The sequence below is a fragment of the Cynocephalus volans genome, chromosome 6, assembly GCF_027409185.1.
Source record: "Cynocephalus volans isolate mCynVol1 chromosome 6, mCynVol1.pri, whole genome shotgun sequence".
Classification (NCBI taxonomy): Eukaryota; Metazoa; Chordata; class Mammalia; order Dermoptera; family Cynocephalidae; genus Cynocephalus; species Cynocephalus volans.
Window position 1 is genome coordinate 16,824,971 of NC_084465.1, and position 24,808 is coordinate 16,849,778.

At 42.1% G+C, this 24,808-nt stretch overlaps 1 protein-coding gene across 2 annotated transcripts in view; it reads left to right on the forward strand.

The window, feature by feature from the left end:
- The window catches only part of SLC37A3 (solute carrier family 37 member 3), a 43,326-nt gene extending 30,460 nt beyond the window's left edge, over window positions 1-12,866 (forward strand). For both annotated transcript variants that reach the window (XM_063098689.1, XM_063098688.1), the window contains 8 exons: window positions 244-328; window positions 948-1,126; window positions 3,349-3,490; window positions 5,063-5,164; window positions 5,763-5,810; window positions 6,802-6,953; window positions 11,425-11,490; window positions 12,678-12,866. In XM_063098689.1, the coding sequence (XP_062954759.1) occupies window positions 244-328; window positions 948-1,126; window positions 3,349-3,490; window positions 5,063-5,164; window positions 5,763-5,810; window positions 6,802-6,953; window positions 11,425-11,490; window positions 12,678-12,770 (867 nt within the window). In that variant the 3' untranslated portion in view covers window positions 12,771-12,866. The remainder of the gene's footprint in view (window positions 1-243; window positions 329-947; window positions 1,127-3,348; window positions 3,491-5,062; window positions 5,165-5,762; window positions 5,811-6,801; window positions 6,954-11,424; window positions 11,491-12,677) is intronic.
- Window positions 12,867-24,808: the final 11,942 nt, after the last annotated feature.

Consider the following 24,808-nt stretch of genomic DNA (forward strand, 5'->3'; position numbering starts at 1 on the left):
TCATTATAGTGCCACTTAGCATCCACGGGGCCTTCATTAGCTTCTCTGTGCCTTGGAGCTTCGCTGGGAAATTGGATAAGAAAGCAAAGTAGATCTTCGCACGGTGCCTGGTGCAGTAGGAGCTCTCGCTGCCCAGTCTCCCTGTCCCTCCTGCCACCACCTCCCACTCGTGTGCCTTTAATGACTGTGCCTATGGTGGCTGTCCCCTGATGTGCAAGAACCACCTTTCTCCTTCTCCTCCAGTATGCCTTTCTGGTGACGGCGTCTGTGCAGTTTGCTGGTGGGATCGTCATCTTCTTTGGACTCCTGGTGTCACCAGAAGAAATTGGTGAGGCGAATCTGTCTCTTCTATCCGGAATGTGTTACTCTTATGTGTTATGGGCAAAGGGAAATCTGAGGCCAGGAAATCGAGTCTCTCTTTTCTTAGGACAGCTGTGAGTTCCTTTCCATGAATGAAGGAGCGGTATTGCTGTCAGTGTCCTGTCGACATTGCAGCCACCCTGGCACCGTTGCATGTGTTTGAGGGGAGTGATGCACACCTGTCATAGGTACAGGAGAAACTTAGCATTTACAAATGATGTTTATAATTGAGACTCTGGCTAGGAATTAGCATGGTTGTGTTTCTTATCTCACTTCTTGAAACAGATTTCTTTTCCTTCATAAAAATGATTGTTTGATACCTACCTATAGTTAAATACAGAACAAGTACAAGCAAAACCACAGAAGCAAAGAGATGTATAATTCTTCTGTCTTTTGAGTATTATTAAATAGACTATAAGACCTTAATTGACCTCAGTTGACCTTGGTCTGTGAATCTGAATTGCTTCTTCTGTAAATGTAAATAAAAATAACATTGACCCATTAGTAGTTGTATCTGCAATGCCCTTAGCACAATGCCAGGCACATAGTACGTACTCTATAAATGGTAGCTGTTATTGTTGTTTTAGGTCTCTCGGGTATTGAGGCAGAAGAAAATTCTGAAGAAGACTCACACCGGCCGTTAATTAATGGTGCCGAAAATGAAGATGAATATGAGCCTAATTATTCAGTCCAAGAAGACAGTGCTGTTACCCAAGTCAAGGCCATCAGCTTCTTTCAGGCTTGCTGCCTTCCTGGAGTCATGCTGGTGAGCACTGTTCAGATCTCCCAGCACAGCCAGTGAGATACAGCCCCTGATCTTTTCTCTGCCTGGGATAAAGCTTCTTTGAGTATTTAGCTTCTTTTCCATACTTTATTATAGGAATATATGTTCAGAGCTTCTCTGATATCTAATGGAGGGGTTGGCAAACCTTTTCCTTGAAGAGCCAGAGAGTAAATTTTTGGCTTTGGGGGAACCGTATAATCTCTGCCACAACTACTCAACTCCGTAGAGCAGAAGAAGCCATAGCCAGCATGGGACTGGTGGGTATGACCAGACCATGAGCCCTGGTTTGCTGGCCCCAATGTAGCATGTGATTAAGAAGGCAAATTTGATATTTTTAAATACGTATTTTTGGCCTGTTGAAGTATTATAGAATTAGATATATTCCAAGAAGGGTTTTGAATGGTTCATCAAGTTTGCCTTATTTGCCTACATTGTAATTATTCCAAGAAAAAAACAAAACAAAACTGTTTGCCCTTTTTTTAAAAAGGTCTAGCTCAGAGTACTCCGCAGTATTTCTTGGTAATGCATTCCAGTGTTTCCACAACCTTTGCGGTCAGGAAAACTTTCTAATGTCTAAACTAAATCCCTTCTGCTGCAGTTTTTCTGTCTTGATGTTTCGGGCGCTGTAGCACTGGAGTGGAAGTTAAGAGGCCTAGGTTATGTTTCCAGCTTACCCACTAACTTTCTGTGAGACCTGGGGTAAGTCACTCAACCATCCTTGTGTCTCAGTTCCCTTTCCGTGGAATAGAAGTTGTACCAGTCTTCCCTGGGGTCTGTAACATTGGGTTACTGGGTTGTGAACAGGCACCTGTTTTTATTATTTCACTTTTTAATGGTGCTTTATGAATGTCACCCCCCAGGTAGGTTCAAAATTTATAGGCCATCTTATTTCATACTTAGAAATTTTCTTCTGCCAATATCCCCAAGCTAAGAGAACTAACATTTCGAATAGTTAGTTAAATGAATTAAAATGTAAGTGTAATTTTCCACAAGTCTTTAACCCAATATTAACCCTTATATTAAGCAAAATAATATAAGGGAAATGCAGGTACCTTGAGGCCTGTTCTGATGCTAATGATCATTATCTTTTAACTAGTTATTAAAACATTGCACTGGTAATAGTTTAACTTTTGAGACTGAACTTGGTTGTGACTAAATTGGGAACTCTCGCTGTGCCTCCACACCTCACACGCTGTTGTTCTCTGACATGGGCAGGAGTGTAAGGAAATCTGGTAACTTAATTCCTTTGTCTTTGTAACAGGCTGTCTGGACAAAATGCACTCGTGATTGGGATTTGGCTCTCTAGGGGGTGGCTGTTGCCCTGCCAGGGAAGCTGTTTTAAAACAAGAGATACCTAGGGAGTAACTGGCAGCTCCCGGGAAAGGAATATGCTAGCCAGACACCCTTTGAAGTCAGCCCCTCTGTTCCTCCCCTTTCTTCCTTTGATGCTAAAAGTCAGGATTTCCTGGTAATAGTGTGTTGAAAATAGGAATCTTAGCCCCACCACCATCTTCAGGCAGCTGCAACTTTTTTCCCTCAAAGGAGAACTACAAGGCCAATGACGACTATGTTTTTTCGTTTTTGACTCACCGGAGATGCTCTGGTCTTTTCCACCGGATGTGGGAATACAGGGCTTTTAGAAACTCTAATGTGAAAGTAATTTTAATGTTGAGGCTTTTTTTTTAGACCTTGAAACTATGGCTTAGTCACATTGCTCTCCATTGTTTACAATATTAACTTTGCAGGAAGTAGAATGACCAGTAAAGTCTGGCTGCTTGCAGTGAAAGCTGTGGTGGTTACTGGATTTATTTGCCTGTGGTTAATGCGGGGTAGTGGCATGAATACCATTTATCTTTGTCTGAGTAAAGAAATATGAGTGTGTGCCCTGCATTCTAGTTCAAAACACTGGTTTGCTTCTACCAGAGAACTGATAGGAGGAGAAACGGGACAGTTAAGAACTAGCTGTATGTATTTTTTATTCCAAAGGCCTGCTGTCCATGCCTGCCTAGAAGCTAATGGGGATAAAGGGAAGAGGGAGACTAGGTAGAGTCAGGCAAATGGAAATTTGTAAAGATGTTTATTTGAAAAAATCAGATACTATTCATCCCAAACTCCTTTGTTTTCATTTTTAATTACATGAAAAATTGTGGCCATGCATGCCATGCTGTTTGTTTCCTATTGATAGTTACATGTTTTTCTTGTAGTATTCACTGGCCTATGCCTGCTTGAAGTTGGTGAATTACTCCTTCTTCTTCTGGTTGCCCTTTTATCTGAGTAACAACTTCAGGTGGAAGGAGGCTGAAGCTGACAAGCTGTCCATTTGGTACGATGTTGGAGGAATCATAGGTATGCCACGATGCATCTTTTTCCGTAATAAAGTTAGTCACTAATCATCTTTCATTGGGTTATGAAATCTGGCCTCATTTAAAGTTTTATTACTTATTTCACAGCCATTTCCTTAAACTGTCTTACTAGTAAACAGCCAAACTCTTTAAGGGAAAAAAAAAAGGTTCATAGAAAGGAAGACCCAGCCTAAGTCAGGGCTAGGATTTATAGGCTCTTTTTTCTCAGTCCTTTGTTGATGGATCAGTCCTTTTGTCTTGGGAAGCACACATGAATCTCTTTATTTTTTAAAATTTTTTTATTATTATTATTTTTTTTGTCGTTTTCGTGACCGGCACTCAGCCAGTGAGTGCACTGGCCATTCCTATATAGGATCCGAACCCGTGGCGGGAGCGTCGCCGCGCTCCCAGCGCCGCACTCACCCGAGTGCGCCACGGGCTCGGCCCACACATGAATCTCTTTAAATGTAACCCTTTTGTCCACCATTTAGTGATATCTTAGCTCTAAAGCTAATTGTAATGTCAAAGATTGAAGTTAGAATGTGAATATATTCATTTTGTCTACCTCCCACCTTCCCCACCACCCCGGCCAAAGAAGGAGAAATAATACCTTAGTGTGTAGAGTGTCAGATCATAGAGTTAGGAATAACAGCAGGGATTCATTTTTGCTAGTGTTTTGCAATTGCTTCATTGTAAACAGCAGATTTTAATAGTGACCTTTTGTTATAGCCAGAAGTATGAACAAGGAAGTAATAAACTTTTAAATAAGAGGGATGAATAGAAAGTCTTTTAGTGGGTATTACTCATATGGCTATGGGAAAACCTTTCTATCCTTCTATAATGTTTACATTTAGAATTGTGTTAAGACTGAGTTGCCCTGAGTACTTGAAAGCCCACGGTATGTACTATTAATGTATTTGAACTTGACTGCCCTTATTCTTAGATCCAGAGCCAAAAGGGAGGTTGCCACCTTTAGACCTAAGCATACTTGTGTCCTCTGAAATTAAAATTGCCTAGGTGCCTGCTGTCTGACAGGATATACCAGATATTGCATGGCCCATAGAACTCCAAATAGCAGTGTATCTAAATATGACAGTGCTGCCTGCAAGATTCACATTGCCTCTTTTTAAACATCCTGACCTATTAGTTATTACCAAACCATAATTGCTGCATTTAGTTTCAGTGAGTATTTATTGGCTGCTACTAATAGCCTGTGAGGCACGATCCTTAACTAATCATCCTTTAAATTAAAAAGCAGAAAAATCAGGAAAAGCATTCACAGCTTGTTTTCGTAGAGGAAACAGTAAGGATAATGGATGGTTTGATTTTTCCTTTTTTCTTCTTTTGCTGTCTGATTTGTGGTGTCCTGTCCCCATCAGCCTTCATGGCAATTTAACAGTCAGTACATTTTCCTAAAAGGAAATTATGTAGGAAAAGTTTTGGGAGAGTCAGCCATCTTTTTGGACAGACCAATGTAACGATCCTGATAGAATAAAGGGTATATGGGGAGCATTCCCCAGGTAACTGAGCTAAATTCGACATGATTTTGATTGTGATGTGCTCTTTGTGCTTAAAGGTGGAACTTTACAAGGCTTCATCTCTGACATATTACAGAAGAGAGCACCAGTTTTGGCTCTAAGTCTGCTTCTGGCGATTGGTTCCCTTGTTGGGTATAGTCGTGAGTATTCCTTTGCAATGACATTGTTTTCCTGATCTATTAGGGATAAGCCATTTTGCCTAGAGTCAGCGATCAGCCCTAAGGAGATCCTTGAAACCAGCTACAAGGGAAGACAGGCCACCTTTGTATTGTCCTGTGAATGCCTGGGAAAACTGTCATCACACGGTTTTATTTGTGTTGGAAGGAAACTGGCATCTCTTCTGCTTTGTTGATTTGTTTAAAAGTTTGCTTGGGAGTCTATATGCTTTGTTTGAGGGGAGGCTCCAGAAAGACGGCATGATAGCCAATAAAACAATAAAAGGAGGAAAGGTTTCAAAAGCAGAAAGATGATAATTAGTAGGTTGGGTATATGTCCCTTGAGATGCTGTTGAGATGGGAGTAGAGTTTTCCTTTTGCTTTTAGAAGACTTATTAGCTTGAACACCAGTGAGAGACAGACATTAAAATAAAAGTTGGGAGAGGCAGTGAAAGAGTATCTCTTTGTTGTCTCTGGGAGTGATTTGTGAGGTCACAGAGATTCAGATCTTTGTGTCCTCTTCAGTGAAGGCACATGTATCTGCTGTTCCAGTCACCGTGGTGGTCTGTGTCTTTCCTTATAGGTTCTCCAAACAATAAGTCCGCTAATGCACTTCTGATGACTGTTACAGGTATGGCATCCGTCTCTCTTTCACTGTGCTGTTAGTCTGTAAATCAAAGGGAAAAGGGAAACCGGTTTCTCCCTCAGTTTGAGTAACACTCAAACCTTAATTACAGAGAACTCTAATGGTAAAAGGAAGGACCTCTCCTTTTCCAGATTCTATTTATCTGCTATTGTGTGACCTCTCCAGCCCCTACTGTGACAGAAGCTGTCCCTACTGACAGATTTTCCTCAAGTTTTGATTGCACCCCAGCTTCTGATAATTAGTTCTGAAAGTGACTTAGGAAGAGACCACACTAGAAAACAATTCACCAGCTTTCAAAAAGTTCAGTATAGCTCATTTTTCCTCCTCTGTTGCATTGGGCAGTATTTCCTCACTCGAACACTAGATGAAATGGTGGGGTGCCATTAGAGGACTATGCTACAGAAAAATTACGTCTTCTTACACTTTACATTGTGCTCAGGAGAGTGAGCTGCTTGTGCTGCATGGGACATGTGGAGCCGCTTCTGGCAGTGTGACCAGATGCACGTGGGCCAGCTGTGCCTGGGCAGCCTCACCGAGAGCCGTGGCACGTAGGCCACTGCCCCGTTTCAACAGCTTTTTCCTCCTCTCTGTCTCTTTCACTGTTGGGTTGAATTTGAGCAGTCAAATGCCCGTATGATGCAACTCTGCCGTAATAGAATTTGACAAGCTAGTGCAATTAATTATTAATGAATGAACCTCACAGGATTAGAAAGGCTACATGTTTCACTAGGTTTTTTTGTATCTTTGGGTTCTATATAATATACCAGAGTGTCACATAATTCAAGAAGGGATTTCAGAAAAGTGGGTGCTAACTAGTTTGAAGATGATACTCTCTGGGAGAGTTTCCTATTTTTTTTTCTGTCTCTTTTCAACATATTAATTAAAATATTGGGATAATATTTTGCCTTATCCAGTAGATTCCTAGTGGGGTTAGGAATTGTGTTTTAATAAGAATCTGTTCTGTTTATGACTTCAGGATTTTTTATTGGTGGACCTTCTAATATGATTAGCTCTGCTATTTCTGCGGACCTGGGTCGCCAAGAGCTGATCCAGGGGAGCAGTGAGGCTTTGGCGACTGTCACAGGAATTGTTGATGGGACTGGGAGCATTGGAGCAGCCGTGGGCCAGGTGAGAGAATGGGAGAAAAGGTGGGATTTGAACGTTCAGTCTTCCTTCAAAGGTGGAAGAATTTATACCTACTGGCTAGGCCACAGTAGGTGGCACTCTTGTGCTATAGAGTGCTGTACGGAAAGCCTTAGGTTTGTAGTCTCTGAGGTCCAGCTGATGTGACCTAATATGGAAGGGCCCTCTACCATTTTTAGTTCCTTCTTTCTATACAGATTCTTCCTATCTGCAGATAAGACAGGTGGATCCTCTTGCCCCACCCACTACCCTCTTCTTCCAGGCTGAACTTGGTACTCTGAGCAGAGGTGGGGGGGGCATGAGGCATATGCTTCTCCTTATCCCCACCTGGCATGCAACCCCCCTTTCTTCCTCTCTCCTGTCTCCTCCTGTCTCCGTGGACTCCATAGCCACCTTTGAGGCAGTTTCTCAGTTTACTACGTGTTCAAAAATCTACAACTGTGTTTCAAAGGGTGATTCATAAATGTCTTGTATCAGAGTCACCTGGGATACACATTCAAGTACAGAACTCTGAGCATACTGCAGATTTGCTGAGTTAGAGCTTGGGGGTCTGTATTTTCAATAAGCCTTCCTGGTCATTCTTGCGCAGTCTGATGTTTGAGGTCCTCTAAGCTAACATTGGCCTACTATATGTAGTCAGGACTATTCTAATTGACCTTTTCTGCTTAAATTCAGGCCTTCTCTCAGAAAGGTATCTCTTCTCTGGGACAGTCATGAGGCACCCCTCTCTTAGGGTATACCACTCCAGGTCATGGAGTGTTAATTTTGCAAAAATATGAATTTGAGAGTCATCTCTATGGATGAAATAGTTCAACCTGTGGAAGTGGATGAGGTATTTAATGGGGAAAGAGAATATAGGCAGAACCTCAGGCAATGCCCAGTGGTCAAAGAAACAAGAAGCCAGCAGAATAACATGCAGTCAGGGAGATAGCACTTGAGAAGACATCAGTCAAGAAGGTCAGAGATGTAGAGAGGTCAGGAGGAGAGCCGAAAAACAAAAGCTCTTAGTTTTGACATTTAGGAGGTTGTTCATGCTGTTTTGCTTGCTTTGTGGGGGTGGATCCTTGATGTCTGGTTGCTAGTGGCTAATGAGGGAGCAGGCACTGGGGGAAAGTAAGCCGTCTCAGTACTTATCACTACCAGCCGGATAGAATACTTGCAAATGTCTGTCTCTCCTATGGTAATGTAAGCTTCAGGTAAGTAATGTAAGCTTCAGGAGGGTGACATTTTGTTCTGTGTTCTACTGTAGCCCTAGGATTTAGAATGGTGCCTGGCACACAGTAAACATTCAAATATTTGTTGAATGATTATAGAATGAGTGATTGATTTGCTTAGGATATTTGATTATAAGACCGAAGGGTTAAAAAAAAAAAAAAAACTTAGCAAAGGTAGGAGAAATTTGTTCACCCAGTCGTGCTCTGAGTTCAAAAACTGCTGTTGGCCACCAGTTCAGACATCTTCATATATGGAGTAAAGGGTGACTATATGGGGCATCCTTTTTGGACATTACAGTATTTTAAATTATCCTTCCTCAATAGTGTTTTCATTAATTAAATAGGTGTATTATAATTAGCTTTTCAGGGAGTTTACTTTTATTTGGAATGTCACACCTGCTAGCGTTCAGATCCCTAGGGTCAGATTAGACTTGCCTTCGTGGTTGGGGGAGCACATCAGGTGCTTTACTCACTCCTCTTCCGTGCTCCCTTTTGAGTGATTTCCTTTTGCCTGGATGATGAAACCCCAAACTCCATGACTTACTGTTTAAACTCCATCAGCCTTGTCCTCAGCCACTCCGCTAACTCACCCTGAATAACGTGGTTGCCTCCACCTTCCCCTGACTTCCCAAGAAAAGAATTAATTGTTTTTTCTTCCTGGTTGCCATGGCAGTTGATACACACCTCTAGTAGAGCGCTTGTCACGGTGAATCTCCTCTACTGGTTTATCCGTCTGTCCTTTGTCCTAGACTCTGCATTCCTTGGGAAGAAGAACTCTGTTTCCTTCATCTTTTGTGTTCCCAATATTTAGTGCATTTTTGACATGTACTAGGAGCTCAGTAAGCTTAAATTGCAGTATCTACCCAAGGAAAATGAGAACAAATGTCTGCATTCAAACTTCTACACAAATGCTTACAGCTGCATTATTCATAACAGCTAAAAAGTAGAAACAACCCAAATGTTCATCAGTTGATGAATGGATAAATAAAATGTGGTAAATCCATACTGTGGAGAACTTATTCAGCAATTAAAAAGGAAGGAAGGATTGATAGATGCTACAGCGTGGATGAACTCAAAAGTGTTATGCTAAGTGAATGAAAGAGGCTAGTCACAAAAGACCACATATTGTATATAATTCTGCTCATATAAGATGTCCAGAACAGGCAAATCTGTAAGGAAAGAAATTGGATTAGTGGTTGCCTAGGGTTGGGTAGGGCTGAGGAGTGACACCTAATGAGTACAAGGTTTCTTTTGGGGGTGATGGTAATGTACAATTAGATAATGGTGATGGCTGCACAACTCTGTAGATACACTAAAAACCATTGAGTACTACATGTTAAATGGGTGAACTTTATGTTACATAAGTTAAATATCAATAAAACTGCTTTGAAAAAGATTAAGTTACAGTCAGAGAGTGTGGAAGGCCACTATGCTTCCTTTAATGGGTGATTAGACCCCTCTTTTTTGCTTTACATGATGTTATCTAGGCTAAATCACTCAATTGTCATGCTTTAATTTTTCCCACTTAAAAATTTCAGTAGTAATGTGATCAAAGAACATAGGTTACCCTCTCCCATCTGTGGTCATTTGATTTTCAACAAGGGTGCCAAGACCACTCAATGGGAAAGAATGGTCTCTTCAACAAATAGTATTGGGAGAACTGGATATCCACATGCAAAAGAATGAAGTTGGACCCTTACCTTATACTATATACAAAAATTAACTCAAAATGGATCGAAGACTGAACTTTAAGAGCTAAAACTGTAAAACTCTTAGAAGAAAGCATAGGGACAAATCTTTATGATAGATATATACAAATGGCCGATGAACACATGGAAAGATTCTCAGCATCCCTCGTCATTAGGGAGATGCAAATCAAAACCACAGTGAGATATGACTTTGTACCTACGAGGATGGCTATAATTTAAAAAACAGGAAATCAGTGTTGGTAAAGATGTGGAGCCCTGCACCACTGGCTGGAATGTAAGATGGTACAGCTTCTGTGGGAAACACTTTGGTGCTTCTTTAAGAAAAACATTAAATGTAGAATTATCTTATGACCCAGCAACTCCACTCCTACCTAGGTATATTCCCCAAAGAACTGATAACAGGGACTCAGATATTTGTACACCAGTATTCATAGCTGCGTTATTTACAGTAGCCAAAAGGTGGAAACAATTTAAGTGTCCATCAACAAATGAATGGATAAACGAAATGTGGTCTGTTCATACAGTGGAATACTATTCAGCCGTAAAAAGGAATGGAGCACCAATACACGCTACAAGATGGACACACCATGAAAACATGCTAAGTGAAATAAGCCAGACACAAAAGGACAAATATTGTATGATTCTGTTTACATGAAATATTTAGGATAGGCAAATTCATAGAGACAGAAAGTAGGGACCGGCCAAATAGCTCAGCTGGTTAGAGCACGGTGCTGGTCACACTAAGGACAAGGGTCTGGATCTCTGCACCAGCCAGCCAACAAAGAAAAAAAAAAAAATAGATTGGAGGTTACCAGGGGCTGGGGAGATGGGGCAGTGGGGATGATGGAGAAATTTTGGAAATAGATAGTGGTGATAATTGTACAACGTCATGGGTGTAACTGATGCCACTGAATTGCACACTTCCAAGTGGTTAAAATGGCAAGTTTTTGTTAGATATATTTTATCATAATAAAAGAAAATGGATTAAATGCTATTAGATCCTTTTTCAGTAATTGAAAGTAATAGAAGGATATACTGTAGAACATTAAGGTAGAATAGTAATCCTATAAGCAAATGGCACAATGGAAAAAATGAGTGGCATTCTTAAAAGACAAACTGTTTTTGAAAACATCAATTACATAGTACCTTTCTGTGGAAGAAAGAATGATTAAATGGGAGTGGCTTGAAGATGTTTATCTTCCTCTCTAAATGGCAACGTGAATACCTGTGCCGGCCAGATGCCAAAAAAAACCCAAACTAAATGGCAAAGTGAAAAAAAATAAAACTTCTGAACTTCCATTTTCTATAATATAGTTTCTGTATTCAGACTCTGCAACCTTACAAAGTGAGGCTGTTAATTAAGCTTAAACAGAACAGGTATGTGGAAGAGCTTTGTCAACTGCAAAACATTATACAAATCCTAACCCACTTCTTATCTTCTAAGATAGACACCTTTAGTCAGCGTACTTTTTAGCTACTTCATTTTATTTATATAAAGAATCATATTATATAATTTTTTTTTCTTCCTTTTAGTATTTAGTGTCTTTGATCCAGGACAAGCTAGGATGGATGTGGGTTTTCTACTTTTTCATTCTCATGGTAAGTGTATGCCTTTTTTTTTTTTTCTCTTAACTTCTCATTTTTCTTATTAATTTAGTTCAAAGCATTTATTTAAGTCATTTCTTGAAACCAGCAAAACTACTCATTGCTTTTAAAGACCCTTTTGTGAAAAGTAACATTTTATTAGTCTAAAAGGCACATTATTTTTTCAAGGAGGAAAAGGGCCCTCGGATTGCCCTTGACCTGAGTCTAATGAGTATTGTCATTTATAATTCCAGAAAAACAGAGACTTATTTAAAGTATCTCCAACCATTAATCAGTGTACTCTCCTAGTCAACTCTCTATCTACTGAATGCAATCTGGGAATTCTGAAGGAAATTACAATGTACATCAAGCAACACAGAGTTAAAAAAGAAACATGGCTATAATTAACACTGTCATGTGCGAAGGTTCTAAAATGATAGTCTCTTGAAGAAATATTTGTTATCTCTTAGACATTCTTGGCTGGGATTTTGTACTTTCTGGGAAATAGCTAATACAGAGTGATGCCTTGTGCTTTTAAAATGTTGCTGTCTGTTGAATAAGCATGTGACATACTCTATCACATTATTGATCGGACAGTACTCAAGACAGGTCTACGTGAGAGAGTCTGGTGATAGTCTGTCCACCAGGGGATGCGCTCAGTATCCCATCCTGGAACCCAGGGCATCCTAATTGGGGTCACCCCAAGTCCAGGCAGCTGTGCTCTAGCCTTGTCCAGGGAGCCCTGGGATAGTCCATCTCTAGGAATTCCCTGGAGATTCCTTCTCATTGCCTTCTACCTCCTAAGGACTGGGCCGTATAACTCTGTGTTCCGCGTCTGACATCCTCACTAAGTAGAGGGAAATATGACCTGCTCGTTTGATCATACTAGGAATAGAAAGAAAACTGGATCTATTATTGTAAGAAATACTGGTTTTAATCTGAGCTCCAGTATCAATTTTCTGCTCTACCTATGGCACATTGTGTACTTCATGTCTTTTTTTGACAACCATGATGTGACATTAAGTATTTTGTAATATTAACTATAATTTTCAATCATTTTCTGATTCACTGAAGATTAAAATTTATCTTTGTGTGAAGTCAAAATGAGTATAATCATCCAAATCCATTATGTTCAAAACATGATGTTCTAACAGAAGTAATTAAATTGTTGCTGCATATGTAATACTTTTTTCTCTTCACAGACAAGTTGTACAATTGTGTTTATCTCACCATTAATAGTGAGGGAAGTATTGTATCTTGTGCAAAGGAGACAAGCTCACGTATTGAGTGGGTGACTGGTGCCCACAAGAAGAAACGAACCGTGGGAGACACGTCAGGACTGTTATGTTTTCTAATTCACCCTCTTTTGAGGTCATCTAAGAGCTCCAGCAGAACCTCGGATTATCAGGCCTCTTTCAACACTGCCAGCCACCGGAGGTGCTGACCGGTAGGGAAGGCTGGGCTATTTTTCTACACTACAGGAATTATTGTTGATTATTTTTATTGCTGCTTCACAAATGTTTTCAGTGGCCTACAGGAATCATTGTTGATGATTTTTATTGATGCTTTATGAAGGTACTGAATGGCCTGTGAATCTGCCAGTGTCTTTGCTTGGCCTGTTGAGGTTTATCCTTTTAACCTTAAATGTTGCATTGGACTTGGACTCTTGTTCTCCTGGCTCACAAGCTGAGCAGACGGGAGGCAGAACCATGCATGGTTTTATTGATGAGGTGCTCCACGAATAGAAAAGGTCATTGCCTTTTGCCTTGGTAATGAGTTTGCAGAGAGTGCTCATCTTTGAAGCATCAAATCCTGATAAAGTGCTCAAGCTGGATGAAGCTGTAAGCCTGCCTTGGACAAAGACTCTCTTTATAAACTGTGGTGAGAAAGATCACACTACATGCTTATTGGCTCAGTCACTCTGTGTCTGATCTAAAAGTCATGCAGCTCTAGAAGCAGGAATATCTTCAAATTACTGTCAACTTGTTCTCCCCCATCTTCATTCAGAATTAACTTGACTCCTGGAAGTACTTAGCCTTCTTTTCAAGGACCATAAGGTACAGCAGTTATCCTGAACATTCCAATGTGTAACATGATTGAAGTACTCCACCAGGTTTGTGGGTTTGTGGGAACTTGAGGACCCTCTAGGAGGCTAATCTGCTTCACCCAAATTTTAGAGGATTAATCTCTAAAATTACAACTGGTTACAACTGGTTCCTGGAGTTACCTCAGCAGAAGGCTAGAATTAGAGAAAAGGGAAAGACCTTTTGTCCTAGTGAGTGTTTAGTATGTGGCATTGAATCACATTAATGGATTACTAGTGCCTGAGGGGTGTTTGTTCTTTAGAAAATTGTAGAATGTATGTCTTCAGGGCTGTGAATTCTATGCTAATTATCAATATTTTAAGGTCATTTTATATATATATTTTAAATTATGTAATCAAATTAGGAAGATGTGCAATTTTGAGGGATACCTAATTTGCATTGGGTTAGGGAATATTTTTCAGCCTCTCGCTTTATACTCTGAAATGTGGTGTGTCGATGAACTTGTTATTTAATCATGCAGCTTTCCAATCATTTTATTGCTCATTTACTGAGAAAAAGGGAAAATATGAAACAGAGAGGGAAAATAAACTGACTTTTATAATAAAGATCTGTGCGCTTGGTTTAAATCTAGACCGTGAGCTCTGAGTTTTAGACTGTGATCAGGTGTTTAGGTTTCCTGACAGTGAGCGCTCTCTGGCAGTCAGGCACTGGTGCCACAGCGTTGCCCTGGCTCCTCTACCTTAGGGGCTGTTGTGTTCTGTGAAAACTTGTCCTTTCCCCGTGGAAGATGGTGCTCAGTTTGGATGAATCGCCTAGTTGTAATTTCGGAACCGTCTGTAGATGAGCCCCAGTTTATTATTGAACTTCTTGCTGACATTTGGCTCAGAGAGTTTCCCGTCCCCCCATGCCATTAGTGTGGTCACGTCTGTGTGTCCCAACACTAACCAGTGTTTTCTTACCCAGTACCCAATTTATCCTTGAGTGGGTGAGTGTTCCCCTGATGTATGGCCCCAAGCTGTACCAAATATGAAATTAAAAATAAAATAAATGCTCAGCAGTAGACGAAATGATATATTGCCTTATGAATATATTTTCTTATTCTAGTTCTGCCAGCCTAGGCAGGAATGAACTTTAACACCCAAGAGTTCAATCTCCCCCCCCCTTGAAGAAGAGGCACAGTGAAAGCTACTTTGTGCTGTGGCCTGCCTTTTCTTTTCTGAAGGTGTTTTCCTTCCTCTTTCCTTATAGTTTCAAAGGAAGAAATGTCCCTCCCCCTCCTGCTGTGTAAAGCTCCGCGACTACGCCGGTTGTCTTGCTATAGCAATAGCTACGCTAATTGTATGGCTAGGCAAATCATAACTAAAGCCAAAACATTTCATTATTTTAATTACACTAAGTTTTCCATTTGCACCATCAGGGCTAGGGCTCAGGCCCTTCAAACCCATTGTACAGTCTGGGTCACCAGACTCCTCACATGTCAAGCTGGGTCACCAGACCCCTTACACACAGGTCCACACTAGGTAATTGGGAAAGATCCCAGGAGCCATTGGCCAATGGCACGGGCTCAGTCCTCAGCAGTAGCTTACAGCAGCAGCAGAAGCAGCAGTGGCAGTGGCCTCTCAGGGCATCCCACGGGCACTGGCAGCAATAGCCTCCTGCAGCAGCAGCGGCCTCCCTGTTACCCCCCTCTGGAGGGCAGCCGGGGAATGGGGGCACTGTGGATCAGAGCCACTTGTCCTTTATACTAAAGTCCGTAACCCAGGACACCTGGGTGCACGTGTGCACTTGTATTAGACAATAACCAAGAAACACCTGGGCGCATGTGCTTATTTACATCAAATGCTCGGCAAGATTCTGAACATATGAGGGGCCCTGACCATTTTCCTGTATTTTCCCTACATGTTTATTCTGTTCTTTCCTGCTTCCTGAGAGACCTGAGGGCCACAGTCAGCATCACGCGAGGAGTGTTGCAAGACCTCTGTGCAGCCTGATGTTGGTATGGAGGATACATGATGCTCTTAGCCCTTTACTCCTTCTCTTCTCTGAAACCTCCAGGAGTCCTCCCTGCCTCCCAGATAAATAACTGATAAAGCCTTTTTTGATCCCTACTAGTTCTTCTGACTAATGTCCTATTTTTCTTTTCACAGCAACCCCCTAGAGTTAACAGATGGTATCTGCTGCCTTTCTGGCTGTACTTCCTCCTCATCTGGGTAACTAACTGTCTCTATGTTTGCCCAGAACAGTCCTGGTTTATGTCTGTCATTCTCCCACCATTAGCAATAGCACTTGCTTTTGCTTCTCCAAGCGTCCTGGTTTGAACACCTTATCCTTAACCTCTGACATCTCATCACCCTGCACAAACCGTGCATCTGAAGATCATTGGATTTGGGGACTCCCCCCACATTCCTCATTTTTATTAATCTTTCTTTTGCACGTGAAACTGGTAACCACTTCATCTTTCCCAGGACTCTCTTACTTGGCTTCCACGGCAATTTAATTCATTGAACACCCTTACCTCCTACCCCTTTCCTGGGTTCTCTTCACTGCTCACCCTCTGCTGGTTTCCTTTCCAAAGCAGGTGTCACCAACTCTCCCTGATGAGTTGTTTTTTGTAATTTACCAATGGCGCTGTTAGATACTTAGTGAATCAGAAACCACTAAAGAGGAACGGCATCATTTGTTAAGTAGTATCTGGTGTGTGGCTAAGCGCAGTCTCAAGGGAAATGGGCTCAACTTATGTATCCTCACCCCCCTCCCGATTCCCACACAGACCACTCTGTCAATTGCCCGCATTAATTGTTTTCAAGTTTTCTAGGTCTTAAACCTTTTGACAATCTGAAAACCACTTCCCCTCTCCCCATCAAAGAGCACATATAAAAAACATTCAGAATTTTGTTACAGGGTGTTCATGGGCCAAAACTTGAAGCGCATCCTTGGACCACAAAGTTAGAAACTTTGGTCAAGATAATCAAGTGCCTGGTGTTAAGGTTCTTTACAATCCAGCTTCGATGTATTTCTTTTTTCAGGGTGGGGGCGGGGAGTGGCCGGCCGCTACAGGGATCCGAACCCTTGACCATGCTTGGTGTTGTCAACCAGCTTCAGTCTATTTCTTTACCGAATCTCCCATTGACTCTTTGTGAACCTTCTACAGAATCAGACTGGCCAGCTCATTGCTCGCTACAGATGGCCGTGTGTATTCATTCCTCTTGTCTTGACTCACACTTCTCTGTAATCCTCCGTTTTTACTCCCAGCTTCCTGAGTCATTTTTCTTCAAGGCTTGGCCAAGCACAAGCACCATCTAGTCTAAGAAATCTTTCCCAACCAGCCTCCCTATCCCTCCACCATCTCTCCTTCCTTTGGTAGCAACGTCACTATTACTTATTTGGTGCTTAGCTGTTTCTGTCTTACCTATTTTTATATCTAACTCCCCAAGGAAATTCTTGCTGTCTTTTTCCAATGCTAGTTCCCTGCCTGGTTGGTTCTGAGTAAATGATGATCATGTTGGGAAAGACAGAAGGAAATGGAGAATGGACGGTGGCCAGAGCAGGCTGTGACGCCCTGACCCTACGCACTGCCCTTCCACTTGCTCTGCACACGACACCATCCTCCTGCAGTAAATGGCCACAGATTAGCGGGGCCGCCGTGTTGTCAGACTGGCTGGCTCTGAGTCCATTCTTGTCTCCGGCCCTGCAGCAGCCCTGTCGGCTCTCCCAGCTCTCCCAGAGAGCTCGACGACAGCAGACAGTGGGCTCTGTGTCACTCCACGTTATTCAAGCTGCTCTCTTCACTTCCGCTGCGCTGACTGTCCTCTTCACAGCCTTTCAGATTCCCTTCATCCCTCTCAGTGTCCCCATGTCCCTGCTGCCTGTAATGCTCTTTTCCTTCTGTAAACTTCTAGAGCCCTTATCTTCGAGGTACAGTCTGCCCCAGGCCGATTGGTTTTACTGCCTTGTTTTGTTTCCTGGTTGTTTCTGGTTAAGTTGTCATTTCCTTAATTAAATAGTGTGCCTCACAAAAGTCAGCACCATGTCCAAGGACATAGCAGCCATTTAATCAAGACAGGTCCATTTACCTTCTCGCATTGGCTCTTTTGTAGTTTTATTTTATTTTAGTGGCTGGTGTTACGAGGCTGTGCTCTAACCAACTGAGCTACCCAGCCAGCCCCTCTCCTGTACTTTTAGATTCAGTGGCATCTTCTTGCTTTTCTTTAATTGCCCTGATCATTTCTGGTGACAAAGTTTGTTTCAGTATATATCTAGAATAAATACAATTTTGAAATATTGATGTTTATATATACATGACTGTAAATAATACAAATGGCTTAAATGGTTATACGTGTGTCTGTTATACATGACATGTTACTACATGGCATTTTAGAAGCAAGAACCTCGTATATTATATACACATCGATAACCTAATTACATATAATATAGTTACATATATATATAATTAAACAAGTCTGACACCTGAAAAGGAATTGTGTACCTGGACACCTAGCATGTGGTCTTTCAGTCATTAGTAAGATAATGCTTCATGCATGTATAAATCTTTAAGAACTGCTGTCCCGTTCACTACTCACAGGCTTCGTGAGGTTGGCAGGTGGTTCTGTAGCTTACACGTGAGAACCAAGACAGAGAATTTATGTGGTTTGCCCAGGATCACACAGTCTAGTAAGTGACAGAACCAGGACTAAACTGAAACCCAGGTCTTTGACTTTGCTCTAGTGTTTCTCCATTGTGCCGTGTGGCCACATTCCTTTACCCAACTTTGTCCTAGGCTTATTTCCAAAGTAGAAATGGGGCAGCTGCTCTCATCTTTCTCAGGGCCGGAGTCCTGAAGGGTGAGCAGAGCTGTTGGGTCGTGCGGCTGGGTGTGCGAGCTCCCCGCAGCCCGCATCTGCTGCCGGGCCGAGGGCCCCACCTCGCAGGCCGGGCTGCCCTGGCTGGCCCGCCTTGTGCTGGGATCGGGATTCTCTCTGCAGTGGCCTTCTGGCCGGTTGGCTCAGTTGGTTAGAGTGCAGTGTTGTAACACCAAGATCCAGGGCTCAGGTCCCTGCACTGGCCAGCTGCAAAAAATAAAGTAAATAAATAAATAAGCACCTCTTCACTTTTTTCCTGATCCTTCTGTTTGAGTCTGGGGAGAATTCTGTCCCCCTAATAAACTCTTCCATTGTAATTTCTTCCCTCATTCTGTGTCCCTGGCCAGGTGTGATTACTTCATGGCCAGCTCACCCAGGTCTGACTTTCCCCTTCGATCAAGGTCCCTGCTCAGTTACGCTTCTTCCTAATGAATGTTTGATTAACCCCGAATGAGGTTCTTCTTTCCAAAATGCCATTAGTCAGCTTTTTACTGCCTGCTATTGCCCTCTGAGTGAAGAAATAACTTTTTTTTTTCTTTTTTGCCCTTTCAGAAATTAGATAAATGGTTTCAAATGATTTTGCTCCTTTTTTCAATCTCCTTTTGCACTGTGGCACGAGAAAGTTGTCATCTCAGAACTTCATCATCAGAGAAATGCAAATAGAAGGGCCACCCTGTTTGTCAGGAATGCTGCTATGGATTTAATGGGATGATTGGATTTAGGTAAAACCTTTCATCTGAAGACTTCAAAGACCTTTACCTTGTTTCATAGTTATTATATGCCCTAGAGAGTGCCATCAGGATACCATAGTCCTAGATATTTGTGTGTGCGTGCATTTGTTTATTTATTTAGCATTTTGTTTGTTTTCCTAGGCTCACCATAGAAGGCTGTAGGAATTTAACAGCATTGCTGTTGATTTCCATTAAAAACAGTACCTAGTGAATAGCATGCATAACGGGCCTCTGTTTCATGGGATGAAGATGTTAATGGGTTTCTAAAATAAAGAGCAACCATGCTGGAGCCAGGAGTGTGGGGCTGGGAGTGGAAAGAGCAAGGACTAATGTGCAGGCCACAGGGAGATCCTTCCCCAGCTGCCCCTGTCGTGTGAAAAAGATTTTACCTTGTTGCTGCTACTAGTTGGATTCATGTAAGAGAGCAAGTTAGTGCTGCATAATCCCCAGATTTGTCATTTAACAGAACTTTTGAGAAATAAGCCTGTGTCATGACCGAAGGAAAGATCCCTAATTAAGTTAAAACAAGACCAAATCCCCACCCTGCCCAAGCACACCAGCCGGTCTCTGTGATCAATTAGAGACTGTTGATGCAGCTTCTGGATAAAAGGATCGGAAAGAGAACCTTTCAGAGAAAAAACTAGCAAGAGTGGCCCAGAGGGGTGCCCAGTGTCATCTCTCCGCCACATACTTCTGGCATTTGGCATGGCACAGCCCGTGTACCTTTTTATCTGTTCATTTAATGCTGCAGGATCATGGCAGTTCTGATATGTAAGGAAATTTTTATGTCAACGCTTATGTTTTTCTCCCACTTCCTCCCCAGCAAAGAAACAGTTCTTGCGCTGCTGTTAAGCTCCGTTATCGCAGGTCATTCATACCTCCTGACTCAGCAGGGGGAGACAGAGCGCCAAAGTCACCGCGTGCTGCTCTTTTCAGCACCGGGAAGTGCCCTGTGTTCTGCATTTCGTTATTACTTTACATCTTGTGTTTTGAAACCTTCCTGGTTGTTGATTCTCTCTCCTTCCCCCTTCCCCCGCCTCCTATTACTAGTGGGGATCTCCCGGCCTGTTTTTTTCTTTTCTTTTATTTATTTTTTGGCAGCTGGCCTGTAAGGGGATCCAAACTCTTGACCTTGGTGTTCCCAACATCACGCTCTAACCGTGGGAGCTATCTGGCCAGCCCTCTATTTTATTTTTGACTTACATTTCTGTCCCAGCCTTTTTTACTGAGAGATCAAGATTATCTAGAGGTTCCACTCCTGGACGATTCCCCGTCTTGAGATCCCCCTTCTCAGCCTTGGCTGAAGTTTCCCCCTCCCTTCAATCAGCTTCTCTCTACCCTTTTTGTTCAGTCTTTAAGTCTCCAGGCCTCTGAATTGAGGCTCCCTCTTGCTGCTACCACCCCAGCTACCATGAATACCAAACAAACTCTCCAAGTGGATGGTCTACTATGCAAGCCTCTACCCCTCTCTCCCCAAGTATTCCTTCCATTATCTGGAATCCAGTTTTGAATTATGGAGTTCATGTATTTATTTTTTCGCTGTCTGGCCGGTACAGGGATCCGAACCCTTGACCTTGGTGTTATAACACCATGCTCTAACCAACTGAGCTCACTGGCCAGCCTGTATTTTTCCTTTTGTCACTTTTGAGTTTGGTTTCATAAGATATCTTCGCCTAATCCAGGTTTATGAAAATTTATTCCTATGTTTTCTTTTAAGATGTTTACAGTTTTAGCTCTGACTTTTAGTTGTTGGATTCATTTTGAGTTACTTTTTATATATAGTATGAGGAAGGAGGGAAGTTCATTTTTTTGCCTGTGGCTATCTTGTTGTCCCAGCACCGTCTGTTGAAAAGACTATTCTTTTGCCCACCGAATTGTCTTGGCACCTGTGTTGAAGATCAGTTGGCCATAAATTGTCTTGGCGCCTGTGTCGAAGATCAGTTGATCATAAGGGTTTATTTTTGGACTCTCAATTCTACTCCATTGATCTGTATGTCTATCTTTTTGTCAATACACATAGTCTGGATCATTGTAGCTTTGTAGTAAGTTTTGAGATTAGGAAGTGTGAGTCCTCCAGCTTTGTTCTTCTTTTTCAAAATTGGTTTGGTGATTCTGGGCCCCTGCATTTCCATATGAATTTTAGAATTAGCTTGTCAATTTCTACAAAAAAAGGTGGTTGGGATTTTGATAAGGATTGTGTGGACTTTGTAAATCAATTTCGGGAGCATTGCCATCTTAACAATATTCGGCCTTTCAAGCCATGAATATGGGATGCCTTTCCATCTATTTAGGTCATCTTTAATTTCTTCCAATGATGTTTTGTAGTTTTCCGTACACAGGTCTTCTTACTTCTTTTGTTAAATTTATTCCTAAGTATTTTTTTTCTTTTCGAATTTTTGGAAATGGAATTATTTTTTAAATTTCATTTTTGGATTGTTCAACTCTAGTATATAGAGATATACAACTGAGTTTTACATATTCATCTTGTATCCTGCAACCTTGCTGAACTTAATTTGTTCTAATAATTCTTTTGTGGATTCCTTAGGATTTTTTACATACAAGATCACATCATCTGGGAATAGAGATAATTTTACTTGTTCCTTTCCAGTTTGGGTGCCTTTTATTTCTTTTTCTTGCACAATTTCCCTGATTAGAACCTCCAGTAAGAACAATGTTGTGTAGAAGTGGTGAGAGCGAACATCCTTGTCTTGTTCCCGATCTTAGGTGCAAAGCATCTAGACATTTACCATTAAGTATTATGTTAGCCGTGAGTTTTTCCAGAATGGCCTCTTGCCTTTTTGTCATCCTGCACTATCCTCTTTCTCTTTCTACTCTATATAGTGGAAGGAATGTGAACCCCAGAATCAGACTTGTGTTTGAATTGATTAGTTCATTAAGTCTACTGGGAAATCTCGAGTGTTAGACACCAGTGTAAAAAAGAAAGTCTCTGCTCAAACTGCTGATAGTATAATGGGAGAGACTGTCATATGGATTTAATATCATAGTGTGATAAGTACGGTAATGGAGGTATTGTCAGGGCAGTGAGGGGTGCAAAAAACAGGCCCCTGGGGAGATCAGAACAACTTGAGGATATGATGTCTGAATTGCTTTGAACACCAGTAGGAGATAGTCTTAGAAGAGAGAGAATATGTGCAGAGATGTGAAGGAAGCTGTATTCTGTGAACCACAGGAAGGACTATGAGGCTGGAGTGTGGTGTGCCTGCAAGTGAGGGGCCCAAGGTGACCCTAGCAGGTTAGTGGAGTTAACTCACTGAGGGCCTTGCAAGCTTCTGAAGGCTTTGTGAGAACCGCATTTGTGTGTGAGAACACGTGGGTGGTGGGGGAGAAGATGGATTGCTAGTGGGTAAGACCATGAACAGAGACCTGGAGACAGGAAGCTATTACCTAGCAGGGAAGAGTTGAGGGACTAAAGCAAGACCCTAAAGTAAGGTTGGAAGAAGGGAATAGAGTCAAAGAAGGTTAGAAGGTAGAATTAACAAGGTGTGTTGCAACTGACTGTGAGAGGTGAAGGAGATGGTTTTGTAGAAAATGACTCTTGGGTTTCTGATGTGGGGAGCTGGGTTGTTTGGTAGACTACCTGAGATTCAGTTTTCTCACCTGTAAAATGGGAAAGATTCTTCACAGACCACACACACAAATCTCTTAGCACAGGCATGGATTGAGACTCAACCAATACTCATTCTTTTTGCTTTTGCCTATTTTATTTCTGTTTCTTTCATTCTCTCAGTGGAGGTCTTCATTTGGTTAGTGTCACCTTCAGAAAGCTTTTCATGCCCCACAGTTCCCATTGGGACCCTGTGTGGATGACTCCCAGATCCCTCTCTCCAGCCATGATTGCTCTCATAAGCATTTTTGACTGTGTTCCGGTCATCTACATGGCCTTCCAAGGGAGAACCACCCCCAAATCTCTTCCTCCTCCTCATGTCCATATGCACTGTCTCTTCTCAGTCAATCTGGATTAAAATCATTTTTTCTAAGCTGGCTATTTAGCTCAGTTGGTTAGGGCATGGTGCTGATAACACCAAGGTCTGAGGTTCAGTCCCTGTACTGGCCAGAAAAAAAAAATCATTTTTTCTACTTGAAAAAACACATCTTGGCTCACTTGGGAGAGTGTGGTGCTGATAACAGCAAGGTCAAGTGTTCAGATTCCTGTACCAGCCAGCTACCAAAAAAAGAAAAAGAAAAGAAAAAAAAATACATGTCCATCTCCAGTGGTTTCTTTTCCGGAGTCATTTTGATGGCTTTTTCTCCCTCATTTCCTCACGTCCAGTGAATATTTGGGCTCTGTTTAATCACGTCCATAACTTTGTACACACCTGTTTCCTTTCTATCCCATTGTTACTACGCTCGAACAGGCCTTCATTACTCCCATCTGAACTAAAACACTGGTTCTCTACCTCTGGTTTCTCTCCCTTTCAATCCATGCTACACAGCTGCCAGACTGAGCTTCTGGAAGCTCTGATTTGATCATCACTGTCACCGTTTTAGGGTCTTCAGTGGGCTCTCCACACCCACTGGATCAAGCCCAAGCTCCCCAAGCCTGTCATTTAAGGCACTGTGTGTCCAAACCCCACGTGACTTTTCCGTTTGATCTCCCCACATCCTTGTAGAAAAATGGGACAGTTCTCTGCACCTTTAGTACCACCTCTGTGTCTTCACTTGTGGAAATCGTGCTTGTTCTCTAAGGCACAGTCATGGATCCTGCCTGACTTTCACCAAACCACAGGACTTAGTGCTTATTTAAAATGATTTGTGTCCGTATCTCTCCCACTTGAGAGTTCCTCCCTCATCTCTGTAACCCTCAAAATGCCTTCCTCATATTCAGTAAATATTTGTTAATGGAACATACTGCATTCGCCATCTTCCTGAAGCATACAGCACAACCTTTGCTTTTCCAAACGCCCATCTCACGGTTCTGTGACACCAGACAATGGAGGACAGCTGACTTTCTCCTGCGGACCCTCTTGCAATTTAGTGCAAAGCCATGTGAATATGCTACACAGACACGTTCTTGTTTAAATTTCTGGTAGCAGCATTTGGTGGGTTTGATGTAGTCTGTTCAGCACTGAACTGTCTATGGCTTGCATGGATGTAAGTCATTGTGGACTGTATGGGAGCCAGATAGATGGAGAAATTAACTCAGTTGCTGTGCAGCTATGCAGAGCTGTAGGCACTAGTCTGTTTTTTCCTTATAGAATTTAGAACTTCAACTTATGTACTTCTTGGGTACTTTCAGTCAGATCAATAGCCAGGTGATTCATTTTGAGAATTCCAGGTCTGCCCTGCCCTGTACTGCCCTGCCTTGCCCTGCCCTGAAATGGCTTCTTAGCAAGTCTGCCTCAATGAGGCTGGGAAGGAGTTGATTCTCAGTTCCAGTGTTCTATCAGTGATTTCCAGGAACCAAGAAGGAAATAGGAAGAATAGAAAGTGTTAGATGGTTTCTGTCTTGGTCTAAAAATACTTGGATACTCAGTTCTTACAACACTTGTTTCCTGGCAGCCAGCTCGGGAAGGAGAGAAACTGTGTGGGGTGCCAGGATGCCAGCAAGAGCACCCGTGTCCTTGGCAGAGCTCAGAATAGCATTCACAGCTCCCAGTGATTCATCTCCTGCAGGCCTGCCCACCCGTGATCCGAGTGACTGAGGATGGCATGAGTCAGGCTCCCTGCAGCTTCCTCC